The sequence below is a fragment of the Anas platyrhynchos genome, chromosome 1 (assembly GCF_047663525.1).
Source record: "Anas platyrhynchos isolate ZD024472 breed Pekin duck chromosome 1, IASCAAS_PekinDuck_T2T, whole genome shotgun sequence".
Taxonomy (NCBI): domain Eukaryota; kingdom Metazoa; phylum Chordata; class Aves; order Anseriformes; family Anatidae; genus Anas; species Anas platyrhynchos.
This window is the reverse complement of record NC_092587.1, coordinates 192,296,598-192,314,461: the sequence shown is the minus strand read 5'-3', so window position 1 is coordinate 192,314,461 and position 17,864 is coordinate 192,296,598. Positions and strand designations below refer to the sequence as shown.

The following is a 17,864-nucleotide window of genomic DNA, read 5'->3' as shown; positions in this document are numbered from 1 at the left end:
TTTGAGATCTTAAAAAGCCACCTGGATGTGGTCCTGAGATATTGGCTATGGGTGTCCCTGCTTGAACAGGGGTTGAACCAGATGGCCTCCAGAGGTCCCTTCCAACCTAAAACAGTCTATGATTCTCTGGTTCTATGAAATGCACCTCTCTGCACTGTGAGATGTATAAATCAGAAGAAGCCATACTTAGGCTATCTGCAGCAGGTCATCTCATTGATCAGATGGAATGCTCTTTCAAAGTACTTGTTTCTTACTACTGAGTTGGAAGCCTCCAGTGTAGACACAGCAGATATCAAAAATAGAGTGGTGTGTGTCTCACCTTTTAAATCTGAGATGACTTCAATGTCTTCTTAGGACTAGACTAGTCCATCTCAAGAAGGCTCTGGGGAGACCTTAGAGTGGCCTTCCAGTACCAAAAAGGAGCCTAACAAGAAAGGTGGGGAGAGACTCAGGAAGTGTAGTGATAGGACAAGGAGTGATGGTTTTAAACTACAAAAGGGGAGATTTAGGTTAGATATTAGGAAGAAATTCTCTTCTCAGAGAGTGGTGAGGCCCTGGCACAGGCTGCCCAGAGAAGCTATGGATGCCCCATCCCTGGAAGTGTTCAAGGCCAGGCTGGATGGGGCTTTGAGCAACCTGGTCTGATGGGAGATGTCCCTGGACATGGCAGGGGTGTTGGGAGAAGGTGATCTTTAAGGTCCCTTCCAACCCAAACAATTCTTCTTGTCATTCAACTATATAATGATGTCTCAGATGCTGTATCTATTTATAATTAAATACATTAATTTTAAAAGCTTTGATTATGTGTTAAATGCATTAGTTATCCTAATGTAAATAAGTATTAAATTATTAAGGTGTTAAATGTTACAACATAATATCCAAACCTTGCTTGTTGTGTGGGGCATATTGCTGTTTTAGAGTTGTTCACAAAATAGAGTACTGTGTATTGGACTTTAAATTTAACAGTTAAACAATATTCTCCTTTAGAGGAGAATATTTACCAAAGAGTTACAGATTTGTAGCATGTTGTTGAGTTTGCTATTGTCCTGACTATGTGCGGAACAAAATATCAACCACTAAAATAAAGTCATGCTGTTTAAGTAGATGAAGGAATGATTTTCAGACCTTATAGTCTATACCTGTGTATCTAAATTTTGTTAGTGGAAAGTCTAACAAGCTCATTTACCAAAGAGTAGAAGACGGTATAAAGAACAATTGTTGTTGTATTCTTCATGAACCATAAGTGAGGGATTCACAAGTTCAGTCAATTAAGCTGCCTTTGAAGTAACTGTCCATAAATTTAGTAGTTCGTGACAGCAATTTTAAACAGTAATTGTTTTACAGGTTCCAGTGTAGAACAACTGAAGCATCAAAACTTGAAGCAGAACTAAGTAAAGCTCAGAAAACATTGAAAGCTGCAGAGGTACTGATAAATCAACTTGATAGGGAACACAAAAGATGGAGCACCCAGGTTAGTGAAAATTTTCATAGCATACTTCTTATAGCTGATATGTTGATAACTCTATTTTAAAGTGAAATCATGTTATATTTGGGAGAAATTGGCAACTGTTTGGACACAACTCTTCAGTCAGAAGCAGAAAAGGAAAACTCCAAGATACATATAAGCTGAAAATAGCTGCCACCTCCAGAAAGTGATACCTAGCTTTCTTTGGTACTTTAAGATGGGATAAATATCCCTGCTGAGAGACAGTTGCCTGTCTCTTCATAGACATTAGAAAAAGCATAAACAATTAGCTTAGGTTGAATGCCTTCATTTTGAAGAACTAGAGTTAGTATTGGATGAATACTCTCACAGGATGACCAGCAGGATTGAAGGAAAAGGAAGATCTTCCTTTGCAAGTAGCCTTTTAGATACTCCATCTGCTGCAGTAGGGTATGGGCATATTCGAACCTGAGTTCTAAAAATGACCCTTCACATTTTTCACCCTGGTACATTATCCCTCTCTTTAGAAGTATACCCTGCTCTATTAATGGTATGGTGTAGATATATTAGCATACCTAGCAGAATAGTGGGTGGTAGTCAGGTAGTCATTCTATGTTGAAGATGGTGCTTTATTTAGTGCTGAAAATGCTGTGTTCATCTCCCTTTAAAGTAAGGAGATAGTAGTAAAAAGTTTCTTGTGTGTGTAAGCCTTTTTTTTTTATTATTTTTAAGGTCAGTTTGATTAGACGCAAAGGTGACATTACTTTTTCAAGGCAATTATGGCAGTCTTCTATGTTGTTTTGCTATGCTGTATTTTTATTCCAAAATACTAGAAGAGTTCAAAGCATAGGCGGTAAATTGCAGGTAGCTTATTCAAAGATACATGTTAAATGTATTTTATCTTGTGAGTCTTCAGTGAATCAAATTTCTGAGTACGGTATTTGGTATGTACATACGTATTATGACTAGCATTCACTAGCTGATACTATAAGATCACATATTCTTATTTTTCTTATAATGTTATGATTTATCCAGTTGCTCACAAGTGACAACCTGAAGCGTTCATCAAATCCATAGTTTGTAGGAGCTAAATTCTTAGAAACATCTGTCCACATTGTAGTTGAGAGTTAAAAATCTTTCCTCACATTTTCACTTATATTTTCACTTATATTTTGCAGTGAGTTAGCTAAATACAGATACTTTAAATGCAAGGAGAGAAACTCATTCTCAGTTGTATTCTTAATGGCAGACAATGTAACTCTGACTACTAAATGAATTATGAGAAATATTAACATAGTTTTTATTTATAATACAGATTTTGTAATTTTTCTTTTTTTTTGAAGGTGTCAGAGATAACAGATGAACTGTCTACGTTGCCTAAGAGAGCTCAGTTAGCAGCTGCATTTATTACCTATCTTTCTGCTGCTCCTGAGGATCAGAGGAAAACCAGATTGGATGAATGGACCAAATCAGCAGGCCTTGAAAGTAATTTGTGTGGGTGTGGGTGTGTAAGTCAGCTTGACTGAGAAAGTGAGAAATGCCAGTGAGTTCTGATGAACAGACTCCTTTGTCTTGGTGTTCCCGTATGAAAAATGACAACATTAATTTTTATTCAAGAAGTAGTTATACATACAGATACAACTATTTCTTAGGATTGTTCTGTTATTTCTTAAGATTATAACTACTTATATATATATATTTAAGATTTTGTTCCATAGCCCTTGCTTAAAAAGTAAAGTTTATATGAATGAAAGTATTCACATTAAATGTTGGAAATTTGCCTATGGGTTCTGAATGCTTCTTGTTTTTCAGTAATCATTTTTATCTGTGTTAACAGCATCATTTTTTTTGGAAACATCAGATAGAAAATAGCAGTACACTCAAGAAATAATGTAAGGGCAATTAACAGACCTGCACTGATTTAAGGCAGACTCTCCACTGTATATAAAGTGATGAAGGCTTAAAATGTGCAAGCTATAAATATTAGCACAAACTTATGATCTTTCATTTATCAGAGTTTGATTTACGGCGGTTCCTGTGCACAGAAAGTGAGGAGTTAGTTTGGAAAAGTGAAGGCTTACCTTCAGATGACCTTTCAATAGAAAATGCTCTTGTTATCTTGCAGGTAAACTTGCTTTTCTATCTTATCTTAGAAGTATTTCAATTTCTACAAATTTCAGTAACATGATAGCTTTCTGGAATTTTGAACAATTTCATTTTCATTGTTTTATTAGCACCATAAAACATGCACAGAGAAACAAATATTTATCTAACTCTGGGTACTCCGTACCAAAAGGAAAATATATAGTGAAAGAACATCCTTTTTATTTTTCTGCTTTTATGGTTTTCTTCCAGATGTTGAACAGACAAGACCTGCTATTAGTCTATTACTAATCATAAACACTAATACAAGGAAGATTATGTCCTATAAGTGTGCACTTGACGTATCATTTCTCATACTTTTTTGGTCTTGAAAAAGTAAAAAGCTATATGCAGATGCCTTTCAAAATATCTAGATCTGAAATCTTTAAAGCTAATCATTAGCTTATCTCTGTGATATAGGACCTAAAATGTCATTCACTTAAGGCCAGTTGCTAATACCAGATAGAATAATTATAATAAATTATAATACTGTACTTATAACCATGATTCAGTATTACCACATAATAGCATATAGATATATATGACAATAAATGTACATATTACGCAATTGCACATTTATATAACATAATACTGCAGTTATAATGTAGTTATTTCTTCTATCTGATAGAAAATAAAAATGTAATACCATTTAGGAGAGGAGAATTTACATTTGCCACTGGTTGTTTGCTTGGATGATTAATAATTCGCACAGACCAGTTACAGCTTTTTTCCAATTTAAATAAGTCTTGCTTTATCATCTTGATATTAGATCTAGCTATTACTTTCTCACTTTGATTAAAAAGCTCTTCAACAAATATGATTTTTTACTCTCAAAAGTACTTATATGCTGTAATCAAATCTTATTTTCATCTTTTTCTTAGTTAAATAGATTGAGCTCCTAAAAATCTCATTGTGCATTAAGAACTTTTTCAAGCCCTTCCTCAGCTCAAATCCTTTTGCTTGTGCATGTATTTTGTTCAGCATCTTTTAAACTGGAATTAAACACAATATTTTACAAAATAAAAAAAAAAAAGGGCAAGAAAATAATGTTCTTACACTGTTCTTATACTGTTGTTGTTTACTGTCATTTTGTTGTTAGGTCATTAGTGTTTCTTTAAACAGTTTGTTAATGAAAAAATATTAAAATGCGCATAACATCAGTTTGGGGAAATAAAAGAGGACTTAATTCATTGTGCAGTATTCATTTGTTTTACCCATTCAATTTAATTCTTAAAATAGATTTATGTAATTTTCTAATTTTTTTCTTAGAGTAAAGTTTGCCCATTTCTGATAGACCCTTCTTTCCGGGCTACAGAATGGTTGAAGACACATTTGAAGGAATCACGTTTGGAAGTTGTTAACCAGCAGGTCCAGTATTTACTCTTGGTCTTACAATATTTTTCTGCTTGTTACCCTCAGTTCCAGACTTTAGAGAGCAGTTTATTTGTTGTGAAAGCTATCACCAAATATGAGGTCATATTTCATGAAGCATTAAATTTCTCACAGTTTTTGTTTATGGTGATTCTATCAGATGCTACTGATAATGTATTTACTCAAGAAGGAAATCAGAGTATTTAAAGTTGAGGGTCAGCATTATTGTAGTTTTATTTCTACAAGCTTGTCCCTTTGTGCTGCCCTTTTCAAGAGTATCAGTATTCCCTGCTGGGAGAGAGATAGTAAAAGATTTCTAAAAATAGATTATTTATGTATTTATTTATATTTTTTTTTATTTGTTGCAGTTCATAGGATTTCGGGAGTATGTATATGCTTCTTCCTTGTGATTTTTGTGTTTTATTATCTACATTGGAAGTACTTGGATAGGTTTCAGTTCAAGATTAAGACACCATGTCAGTTTACATGAGTGGCTAGGCTTGTTTCATTTGCACAAACATAGACGAACTTGTGGTGCCATTCTAAAGTCCCTTATTGGATCCCATCTGGCCTCAGAGTATTGCTTCAGCAGAATGTGTGTCTTCTAGAGATCTGTGCCAGCCATATATAGGCACTTTGGATACTCACAGAATGTACTAGTTAAGAGTTGAATACTTAACCTGCTAGCAGGTTGGCTTGATTAACTTTTGGGCTTGTTGACTGCATTATCCAGGATCACCACTGACTTTAATGGAATCTTAAAAAACAAGTGTGTGTTTAGATACCTACAGGCAAAAGCCTGCATTTAGGTATCTTAGTATCTGTGAATCCTGGCTTTAGGTCTTGATTCCCTTTTGAGGCACAGCTACCTATTAATATTTGAGATGTACTAACTAGCCAGGTACACCTGACAGACATGACACAAGACCTGTTGCAGACCTGCTTTTTTCTGATGTAGCACAAGGAGAGCTAGGCATGTTAAATTGGTTGCTTGTATGCCAGTAGCTGAAGCAATCCTTTAGTTGCATCAAACGAATTTAAATTAAATACTTGTGGCTACCATATGATGCATGTAGTAGAATTCTTTGGTTATACTACTGATATTTATGTTCAGATTCCTGGTATAATGACTTACTGTTCATTCCTAAAATGAATTAAAAGTGTCTATAGAGTTTTCACTCTTTAACACTGCTGTCAAAGTGTTGGTATTTCAAAATAACATGAATCAAATAAATTTGTTTTCATTTGCATAGGACACCAACTTCCTAACATCTCTTGAGCTGGCAGTGAGGTTTGGGAAAACACTTATTATACAGGAAATGGATGGAGTGGAACCTGTACTCTATCCGTTGCTAAGAAAAGATCTTGTAGTCCAAGGTAAAAAACCAAAATCTTTAAAAATGCTTGTTCAAGCCTTGTGAAGGTTAGATCCATATACATCATATAATACCTGATTTTTCTGAAACCATGAGTATTCCGTTGTCTTTTCCTCTTTAATATGCAGCTACTATACATGCTGCTAACACTTCAGTGCATTAGTTATGTTGGAGTTATGCTCTTGTTTGCTAAATTGAAAAATACTGAGAAGTATTTAAAGATTTTTTGCAACTGGAATTAGAATAAAACGTCTTTATGAATTCTTGCAGAGTTTAAATTTTAACTTAATTTCTAATGGCAATTTCAAACACATGGTCTTTCTTAGGAATTTTGACAATGAATAGACCAGAAATTACACTACTGATTATGCAGTTAGAAATCAGAATTATAGAAAGTTGATGTTGCCTTTTGTCTTTTGTTTGTCTGAAGACTAAAGAAGATGCTCAGATCTATCCCTGATGTGACTTTGGAATGGGAGTGTAAGGGGTCATAGAATTCAGTGAAATACGTCCCCTTTACTGATGCAGTGAAGCAGAATAAAAATATTTGTGGAGTTCTTAGATGTAGTTATCCCCTATACGGGGACAGGTCTGTAAAATAACAAGTTGTTAGTTTAGATCATTCTTCCATTACAGATGTGCTTACTTTTTTTTTCTCCTCAGTAAGAGTTGAGAGCACTACCTGAGTGGCGACTTCAAGGTTCTGTAGGAGACAGATAGAAAATCTTGACAACTGTTTTATTTCACTAGCTTCTGCTGAATTTTGGAAAGCAGAGATACAGTATTATCAGAGATACATCTCAAAAGGAATCAAATTAAGAGATAAATGTGTTTGCAGAACTGTGGAGAAAGCAGATTAAATCAAAAATGCAAGTTTATTCAGGGAAATTGCTCATAATACCTCAGGCAGCCTCTTCCATATGAACTCCGTTAACTCTAGATCTGTGCAAGTCCAAACCAGGGAGCTGTGTTTAGAAATGGGTGAGCTGGTCATTCTTTGGGAGAGCTGGTCATTCTTTGAGTCATTTCAGTCATTTGGCTATGAAGCGCACAATTGTCAAAATGTGGAAGTGGTAGTGGAGGCCTCTCTGTATTATTTTGCTTGTGATGACTGCATCTTTTCACTACTTGGAATGAAATGAAGTTAAGAAAAAATGTGAATTTATATACTGCAGTTACTTTGTCCTTGTACAGCTTCCATTTTCTATTTGACATTTTTACAACATAAGCCTCAAATTTATTCTGATCCTTGGCACAGAAGCAAAATTGGTATGTGCTTTTCATCTGTACCAGTGTTTTAGCAAGAGATTTATACTTGGAACATTTCTGATCTTCTGCTCCTAGTGCTAATAATAGAGAAGTACCTAACTGCCACCTCAGAAATTTCTCTGGAAGAGAAATTTTCACTTTGAAACTTTTAATGTTCCATTTCTTTCTTCCTTCTGTTTAGTATCAGGAGGCAAAAATCTTATTCTAGTCGTGACGGTTAAACTTTATTATTTTCTGACATGGCTGTAATGGAAATTTTCTGTGGTGGAAGGAGAGTGGTGAGAAGCCATATATATGGTTTAATTTTGTGAGAAGTGTATTGAGAAATGTCAGAATCTCAATAGTATAAAAATAGATTGAATACATGACAACAAAAATGAATAAATTATTTTTTTCCCACTGTGAGTAAATTAAGTGTATTTATAGTAATTAATGAATTTACATTATTTCTTAATGGAACAGTTTTCTTTTAATCTAATAACTAGATATTCCAACATCTTCAGTTTTATAGTCTGTCTTTCTCCATAACAATATCACAGAAAATAGTATTTTAATGGAATTACGATTGTAGAGAAGCATCACATTTCTGCAAGTAAATGTAACAGATTCAGAAATAAAGACTGATGTTTTGGTGTTGCATTCAGAAAATATTGCACCATCTTAGTTAGCCTATATGTATTTATGGCAAATGTGATTTTATAGAGTGGTATACCTATATGGCAAATTAAATGAATATGTTTAAATAATGACAGGATTCTTAGACAAAAGCAGAATTATCTAGTGTGTCTTCTGTGATGTTTTGTCTCCTGCCATTGCTAGAAGATTTCAAATATTCATTCATATTACTTTTACATCAAGTCCATTTTTTGCCATTTGTGCGTTTTTATTGGGGGTGATAATTAAATGAAACTCGTTAATTTTCACCATATAACTTTCACACACTGTTGTTACACTATTGCATTTTTCTGTCTAGCAATGCAGAATAGCTTATGTTTCTTACGTTTTTATTTATTATTCTTTATAAAAATAATTTATAAATTATTTGTAAAGTATCTTTTAACCTATTGGTATAAAGTATAACACAAATACCATTATTTTCAGATAATTCTAGAACGATTAGAATCTCAAATCAGAGTGACTATAATACATATATTTTTTTTATCTACAGGACCCCGCTATGCTATACAAATAGGTGAAAAAATTATAGATTATAATGAAGAGTTCCGTCTTTTTCTATCAACGAGGAACCCAAATCCCTTCATTCCACCTGATGCTTCTTCTATCGTTACGGAAGTAAACTTTACGACAACAGGAAGTGGCTTAAGAGGTCAGGTATGCATTTAGAGTAAAAATAATATAGGTATTTATAGATACATCCAGCCTGTGGTAGAAGCCCCATGGTGCAGTTTGTGTTAATGGTCACAGAGATGTTTTACAGGACACAACTATAAATGGAAAAATCAACGCTATACTAATCAACGCTGATACTAAATTAAAATTTTAGAAGATTGTTTTTATGCACTTTGGAACCAAAGAGCAAGTCCAATAATGAAAATAGAAACTCATTGATTTGAGTTACACGAGATTAATTGCTACACTCCTGTTCTCTGTTCAAACCCTCAGAAGTCTACTTTCAAAAGTAGACTATAAACTGGTATACAGTGAATGCTATATGATTAATTGATATATATTATGAAATATTAAAATATCTTCTACTACATTAAACAATCTCCTTTCTTTTTAGCTTTTGGCTTTAACAATTCAGCATGAAAAGCCCAATTTGGAAGAGCAGAAGACAAAGCTGTTGCAACAAGAAGAAGATAAGAAGATACAACTAGCTAAGCTGGAGGAATCTCTTTTGGAGGTAAAAATAAATTTACCTGCTGTATCTGTTAGGTCAATAAGATAAATTTGATATTTTATATGTTTCAATGTAAAAAGAAAGTACCGAAATCATGACCCCTCAGAATTTTTGATTTGAGAAAATAAAAGTATTATTTACTTGGGGATGTTGGTAAGAAAGAAATATAAATATGTACATCAGTCACCTTTACTAGATGGCTCCCTTAGTACTTGTACCAAGATGATCCTGTCCTACTCTTTTCAACTAGATAACCTAGTGCGTTCTTCTATTCTAGCTGGTGAATCTCTGCATCCAAATATCCTGATGTGCTGTCCTAGGAAGTATTGGTTTGACTTCTCAAAACATGCCAGGATATACAACCTGTAAACCAGCTGTACAAAATAATCCATCACATTTTGCTCAATACTGATTTTGACTTAAAATATGGAAATAGGGAATACAGTTTGCAGTCAGTTAAGCAGATCTGGAATACAGTTTGCAGACAGTTAAGCAGATCTGAACCTTTGATGTGGTGTCTAAAGTGCATTGCTTTCTGATTTTTTTTTTTAACTATATAGTAACTATTTTAATTTTAAAATACTAGGTGTGTGTTGCATTAAGATGAGGAAAGCTCATGGCTCTTTTTTTTTTCCCTTGTCTGTCTTTACAAATCTTGCATATTAAGGTATTTTCATAGCCTAGTAAGTTAATATAGTTGCAGGTATATTTTTATTTTTATTTTTTAAAGATAAAACTTTAAATTAACTGTCTACTGTGTTTAAAACCCATTTAGTTTTCACTTTCAGATGAAACCTGAGAGTAAAAATTAACCAAAAAAAAGCCAATTTTGTGTTGTTGTCTGACCACAAAATGAAATGTGTTTACCGAGAGCTAGTTTAAAAAAAAAGCAAACCTTCAATGCCAGGGAATCACTCATTTTCCCTCTTCCTATTAAAAGTGAAAGTATTTGTACAGGAGAACTCAGGAAAGAGGTGGGGCAATCAAAAGCATTTTGAAGGGATCTCTGATTACAAAACTTGGAATGTTGTAATCATTAATATTTATCTCTCAGTTGGAAATGAGGACAAAATTGTATGGGAATGTTGGATTTTACTGTTTCAAGGGAAAACAAATTTATGATTGATCAGGTACAGCAAGTTACTGCAAGAAGCCAATTTCAGGCTAAATTGGTAGTGAAATTGAAAAAAAAAATCTGATTTGTATTTGCTGTTGGGATGTTAGTGCAGAAGAATCTGATCATACAAATCATTCTGAAAGGCTTAATGACAGCATGTTTCAGAATTTGTCAATCAGGATTCTGAGAGCTTGGTCCTGAGTTTTATTTTCCAACCTTCATTAATACATCATCTGAGTTTTTGGAATAAACCACCTGCATTCACTATTCAGAAATATGCATGTCAGCTTCTAAAATGCTTACTTCACAGTTGTTGTTTTTTTTTAAATGTAACATAGGTGACCTTTTTTTTCTTTTTTTTTTTTTTCTGCAGACACTTGCAACATCACAAGGCAACATACTAGAAAATAAAGATCTGATTGAATCTTTGAATCAGACTAAAGCAAGTAGTGCCCTCATCCAAGAATCACTTGCTGAATCTCACAGACTTCAGAGTTCCCTTGATCAGGTAGACAAAAAAAAGATCTTTTATTGCTGCTCTTTTCCTGCTGAGAAAAGTTATCTTGTGTGTGTAAATAGAGTATATGTACATCTGCAGGAGAGAAAGATCAGTAACATACTGAATTCATCTTTTGAAGTAAGAGATACTTGCATAATGCAAGTACAGAAAGCATTTTCAGTACTTAAATGTCTTTAATTTGCATTTGGTGAATGTTACACAATTTAAAGCCTGCCAGTTTGAGTTCAATTTTGTTTTTTTCCCAAGGACCTATCGGCGGGTATTAGGTTTTGACTTTGTTTTTTTACTTTAACCATCAGCTATTGCATATGACTGATTTTCAAGGCTCAAATGGACATTCTTGTTTAATAAATCCCTCGCTATTGCAAAAAAAAATAAATTAATTGGTGGTGTTATTCATCTGGCATGGCTGGGTTTTGTAACACTTTACAAATTTTTCTCCTGTGTCCTATTTGTTATGTTTTGAATTTGCTGCTGAGTTATGGGAAGTGCTTTGTGGTGGGAGGAGACCTCAGTGCCCTTAGAATTAATTTCCAAGGTGTTCTGCATAACTTAAAAAGCTTTTCACCTAACTGTTTTCTGCCAAGTTTAAAACCTAAAGATAGTGTTGAAGTCTTGAGTACATGGCCGTCAGTTTGAAAAGTTGGAAGGGATTGTGTTTTTTCAAGCAGTAGTGGGACTCATCTGAATTTTTCAATAGGGTGAAAAAATGTTTGTGTAGTATCCAGTAGATGGCAGCAATGTACTGTTTTGATTTACACACACACACACACACACACACACACACAGAGATATATATATATATACACAACATATATATGCTTTTTTTTTTCTTTATCCACAGGAGAGGGATGCCTATCTCCCTTTAGCTGAGAGTGCTAGCAAGATGTATTTTATTATCTCTGACTTGTCCAAAATTAATAATATGTACCGTTTTAGTTTGGCGGCCTTCCTACGGCTTTTTCAAAGGGCCCTGCAAAGCGAACAGGTATTTTCTCTTCTTCTAAAGCTGTGAGTGCTGCAGATGAATCACTCTGTTTTGATCTTCTGAATTTTTTAGTTGCTCTGAACATTTTTAGGGAATAACGTATAATAAGTAGTGATGCTGAACTGTTGTGCTTTACATATTCAGAATATATACACATGGATTTTTTTTTTTTTTTGCCATTTACATTACATATAAATTGTAAAATCGCTAAGCCATCTAAATCCAAAGTTGCTCTTATTTGTTATTTCAGGCTTGCGCCTTGTCTGAGGTAAATGAATTAGGACATGCAAGTTTGACTATAACTTCAGCTCATTACTGCAGGCTTTATTTAAAGAATATCCAATTAATTCTAGCAACAAGGGTTAGAATAAGAAAAGAGCTATATTTCTACATGGTTCAGTTATTGGAAGGAAGATCAAAAAACTATCTTGATACAGTTTGTAAGCATGCATGTCTTAGGAAAATGTCACTTTTACTTTTCTGTATTCTCACGGCCATTACATTTTTCTTACCGAAGTGCAGAATTATGGATTTATCCTTTGTCACCTCACTCTTTAGACATAAAAAACCCACTCTGACTAATGATGTGCTTTTTTTTTTTTATTGAGCATCTCCAAAATTCATCTTTTTTTTCTTTCCTGTTTGTTCCCACTTCAAAAATGAATTCACATGCCTTTTATCATGTCACTTTGGATTGCCCTTTATTCTCATGTCCATGCTTACAAGATTCCTTCAGCTCCAATCACTCGCAGAAATGTCCTTCCAACTATGCAAACTTGCCTTCTTTAAGGTTTTTTACCTACTCCTTCTTTTCCACAACATGAAATTTCTAACTTCTTGTTCTTACTTTCACAACTTTTCATAATTTCTTCCTTCCTTCCTATTATGATAACCTATTTAAAACTCAACTTCTGTCTTTGCTATTCATGTCCTTCTTTACTTTCTTCCTTTTTATTCCTCCTTTATACACTTCTGCATTTTTCCTACACTGTCTTTCAGACTTAGGGAAGGGGTTAATGAAATCAGCTTGTGAATCCACATTACCCTCTTTTATAATCTCCAGAAAGGTAGAAAGGAATTTTTTTTTCAGATAAATGTCACAGTACCTTTGAACCCCCTTGTAAACCTCCTTTTTATATCCTCCTGACACCTTTATTCCCTCCTGTTTCTCTTCCTCCTCTCTCTCCACCCCACCCCCCCTTTATTTCCCCTGGTGAAATTCACTCGATAATAAAAGTGTTTTTACTTCCACATGAATTTTAGAAATCCAAACTTTATTTTTAGGATTCAAGTAATACTGAAGAAAGAATCAAGCTGCTTATTGATGCATTGAAACATACAGTGTATGAATATGTTTGTCGCTGTTTGTTTAAGGTAAGATTGTAGTGCACTGGGTTTGAAAGTATTCTTTCAGCAACCAACACTGATCTAGTTCAGATAAGCAGTATTGTGTCAGTACAAATGCAATACATATAAAAAACTTGCACTTGTAATATTTAGCATAAAAAAATGAGGACAGAAATTTAGACTACGACAAAATTAAGCTTGCTTATGCACATTTTTTCCACAGAGCAGTGTTCTAATGGGTGAAGCTATTCTCAGTGCAGTCATATTTCTGCTTTACCTCCGGTTTCTCATCTCTCTATCATTCTGTCCACATAGCCAGTTCCAGGCTACTCAGTATTTAGAGTACTCTTCATTCTGTTCAGTTTTATGTCTAGCATTTCCAAAGTATGAGTGTTTGACTTAGCTGTTGTGGTAAGGTTGTGTATGATCTTTGCTACTTTTTTTTAAAAAGGAAGCAAAAACAAACAAACAACAAAAATAAAAAATAATTGTAATATTTTCTTTCCTCTTTTCACCTCATGACCCAAATCTCTATTGGATAGCTTGTTTGTTTTTCCATTTCTCTCCTCTTTCTCCATACAATGTTCTTAATGTATTTATTGTTTGTTCTGCATCTCTGTCAGATGGCTTTTCTCTTATTGCTTTCTTGGTGAAAACCTAGGATAGATAGGCTCTTCACTTCCACTTTTCATTTTCACTTTCACAAGGAGCAATTATAACAGGAGGTCTCATAGTACTAGGATGAAGATGACACAGTAGGTCTGCATAGACCATATGAGCAGTAGTAGAAATTATGCAAGACTGAAGTTTGGTAAGTGAAAAAAAATGGATAAATCTTGGAAGATTTTACCCCTTCAAAATCTAGCAACAGTACATTGAGGATGCAGAAGTGGCAACGTTTCTAAGGATTTTGATTTATCAAAGTTCAGCTGGACTCTTATGTAATATTCTCATAATAATTTAATGTCTGTGTTTGAAGTGGTGACTCTGTGAAGTCTTCCAGTAAGTCATCACATCTTTTCAATGTTGGAAGGCAAGCTATTTTTATATGTCAGAAAAGATGAAAGATTTCAAAAACAAGGTGCAGATAGATTTCTAGTAGGAAAGATTTTCACCATGAATGATCAGGCTAAGGTTTAGAAGATACTGGAAGTGTAAGAGTTACGATGCAGCTTCAGACTAATGATGCATCCTGCTTAGTATCCTGCTCTGATACTGGATTTAGAGAAATAATAAGCTCCTCATGCCATCGGCAATCTACTACTAATTCAGCCTTTTATTCACATTTTTAAAGACTACTGTGGCACTGAGGCTGTACTAGAGTTTTCATACATTGCATAGCTGATAAAATTTTTACATCTGTATCTGACATGATGTATCAGGCTAATAAAAAAAGAATCTGGATGAGAAAACAGTAATAATGAAAACAAAAATAGTTCGGCCCTCTTGCGTAATTTTGAACCTAAAAATGTAACAGACATTAAAATGAGGAAGACAGTATCAGTCAAGTAGTTCGTCTTATACCTCATAGTAATGTAGTTATATTTCCCAGACTATGCTTTAGTAATATTTCCCAGACTATGCTTTCTCAAATTTAGTCCTGTCTCTTCTGATGTCTCATGCAATTCATTTTTCAGTAGTAGTCTTGGGAACCTAATATTCTTTGGAGTTGTAAGTCTCATTGCTATTAAACTATTTTCTGATACTTAAATAAGAAATCATTTTAGATTTTTGTCTTCAAGTTTCAGCCTAATGTTGTTCACTTATTTAAACAAATAATTTTACATTCTGCAATGTATTGATAGATAAGATACACAAAAAAAGAATGCAGTTTTCAGAATCACAGAGTGGTTTAGGTTGGAAGGCACCTCTAGAGGCCATCTGGTCCAACCCCCTGCTCAAGCAGAGCAGCTTGCCCAGAACCATGTCTGGGTGACTTTTTAAGATCTCCAAGAAGGGAGACTCCTTGAGATGGATCCCCTGATAATCATGGTGACCATCAGGCAAACTCTTCAGTTTATCAACATCTTTCTTGTACTGAGGGACTAAAACTGAATGCAGCATTCTAGAGATGAGGTCTAGCATCTGTTGAGTGAAGAGTGGATAATTAGTTCCATTACTTCCAGTTTCCTATCTCAAGACCCTGTATCATTACAAGGGCTTCTTCCTTCTCAGGGACAGGACTTTACACTTGTTGAATTTTGCAAAGTTCCTGTCAGCCACTTTCTGCAACATGTCCAGGTCCCTTAGAATGGCAGCCCTGCCTTAAATGTATTCACTGGTCCCCCCAGTTTGATGTCATTTACAAACGTGGTGAGTTGTTACAGATTGCAGAGGCTGGTTCATTTGCTGACATCACTATCAGAATTTCTGTCATCTGAAATACTTGCTATTATTTCTTCCCCTAATATAATATGATGAAGTGGTCTGCTCCTTCAGCCTTACAAAGCGGAATATGATGTGGTTTAACCTTACAGACCGGTTTCTTCAGTTGTGGGGAGGCATCATAGTGGATTTTCTGTTCAATTCATGTATTCAGGCATCTTTTTTTTTTTCTCAAAACCAGCGTGCAAGAGTGGTAAATGTTTAAGGCACTCTCTGATATGCAGACAAGACATGACTAGTGTGCACCTCTGGGTCCAGGGTAGCAGTGTTTCTGGTGTGTCTAGATCCCTTGTGGGATCTGAGTGCCAGGTGTCCACCAAGTGGCAGAGCCATCACAAGATGCAGGTAACCATTCCTGTTCAGGAATCTGTGAGATTTGGTTTTACAGCTCAACAGCAAAAGACTCCAGAGGTGTTGAGTATACACTATTGCCCTATTGTTTTAAGGACTACATGGAGAAAGTAAGAGGATTCTTATGTAGATGCCCTTGAGCTAAGGACAATGAAGCTGTCATTTTGAGGTACACATAAGGCATGGTATGTGGGAAACCACACTATGGAAAATTCAAACAGCATTGTTTAGAAGTCAAGAACAGAATTAATTTGTACAGGAGTGCAGGGGTGTTGTGTTTATCCGCTGAGACTGCTAAGTTCTGCAGCTTTAATACAATGCTATGCGTTGTTTTCTGTTTCCTTCTCTTGTTCTTTCCTGTCACCTCTGCTTTGTATTTTTAATTACATTTCACCTTATTAAAATGAAAAGAAGTATCAGCTTCAATATGCTTCATGCTAACTTACATTCTAATGAAAGAAAATATGTGTATCTTCTACTGTCTGGTAAAATACATCTTCCAGGTTACAGGACAGTCCTTGGAAATTTGAGGCCTCAATCTAGGTTTCTGGGTGCTCCTGATTTTAAAGAGTATTTACTTTCAGTGTTTCACATCAACTTCACTATGTGGTAATCTGTGCTTAACAGTACCGCTTTGGAAAAACTGATCTTTTTGTGAATGTTTCTGTCTATGGACATAAGAATCCCAGTTTTAATAAGCCAAGATTATTTTCATAAATATTGTTTTAAGTGTTTGTGTGGTGTATCCAAAAGTTCCAAAGGATCCTTATTCCTGGTTTATTGCTCCAGTGCTCAAAACTGGCAGAAATTTAAGTGATGCAACAGATCTAGGATTTTTTTTTTTTCCAAATTTCTGTCTTCTCTGGCAGTTTTGAAGCCTTTACTGTCTATGGTTTCAAAAATAATGTACTCTGTTTAGTATGATTGCTTTGTTACAAATACCTGTTTTTTCTTCTTCCCTTGAATTTTAGATGTAGTTTGATACAGGTTTCAGGTCAGTGTTTGTCTCTAAGTTGCGGAAATAATTAGCAGTTTGGAATTAAGAGGTGTAATTAAGTCTCTGCTATAGAATTAGAGGTGTTTATTAATAAAATGTTCTTACGTTATAAATAAGAAAGCATAAAGGTAATGTCTGATGAACATACAAATGCAATTTTTTCTGCTTTTGTTTCAGGCTGATCAACTAATGTTTGCTCTGCATTTTGTACGAGGAATGCACCCTGAATTATTTCAAGAGAATGTAAGTGCTAGAGAAGAAAAGCCCCCAGTTCCCTCAGCTGCTCTTCCTAAGACCTGCATGTTCCTCTCCTTGGGTGTTAGATTAACGCTGATGGCTGATTAGCACAAGTCAACATTTAATTATCCAAAATACCTATGCAGAAAGGAGATACAGAGCGTACAGGACATCCATGGCTTTTTATAGTAGAAGCTGAAGGCCAGAAGGAGTACAAAATGTTAGTAGATACCAACTTGCTAGAGAGTCAACTCAGTAAAGGGAGGAATGTAAACACCAGATAATACGTTTGAAGCAAGTTATGGAACTTTGTTATGTGAAGTATGTGGATGTAATTAGCAAGGTTGAAACTTTTTGATGTTATGAATGCAGTCTAGTTTTATTGAAGGTGTATGGATTGACCAAGTGAAATCCCATAGTCTGTGGGATTCATTTCCTCAGTGAAGCTGCCTGATAAAA

The 17,864-nt window shown here is 34.7% G+C and overlaps 1 protein-coding gene across 5 annotated transcripts in view; it reads left to right on the top strand.

Moving 5' to 3' along the window:
- DYNC2H1 (dynein cytoplasmic 2 heavy chain 1) overlaps positions 1 to 17,864 on the top strand; it is a 164,647-nt gene that overhangs the window by 61,174 nt on the left and 85,609 nt on the right. For all 5 annotated transcript variants that reach the window (XR_011806518.1, XM_038175934.2, XM_038175931.2 and 2 more), the window contains exons 61-71: positions 1,345 to 1,471; positions 2,788 to 2,929; positions 3,460 to 3,569; positions 4,856 to 4,954; positions 6,211 to 6,334; positions 8,771 to 8,934; positions 9,347 to 9,466; positions 10,954 to 11,088; positions 11,945 to 12,088; positions 13,373 to 13,462; positions 17,346 to 17,411. Coding sequence is in view for 4 of the 5 variants with exons in the window: in XM_038175934.2 (XP_038031862.1) it covers positions 1,345 to 1,471; positions 2,788 to 2,929; positions 3,460 to 3,569; positions 4,856 to 4,954; positions 6,211 to 6,334; positions 8,771 to 8,934; positions 9,347 to 9,466; positions 10,954 to 11,088; positions 11,945 to 12,088; positions 13,373 to 13,462; positions 17,346 to 17,411 (1,321 nt within the window). In the remaining variant the exon portion in view is untranslated. The remainder of the gene's footprint in view (positions 1 to 1,344; positions 1,472 to 2,787; positions 2,930 to 3,459; positions 3,570 to 4,855; positions 4,955 to 6,210; positions 6,335 to 8,770; positions 8,935 to 9,346; positions 9,467 to 10,953; positions 11,089 to 11,944; positions 12,089 to 13,372; positions 13,463 to 17,345; positions 17,412 to 17,864) is intronic.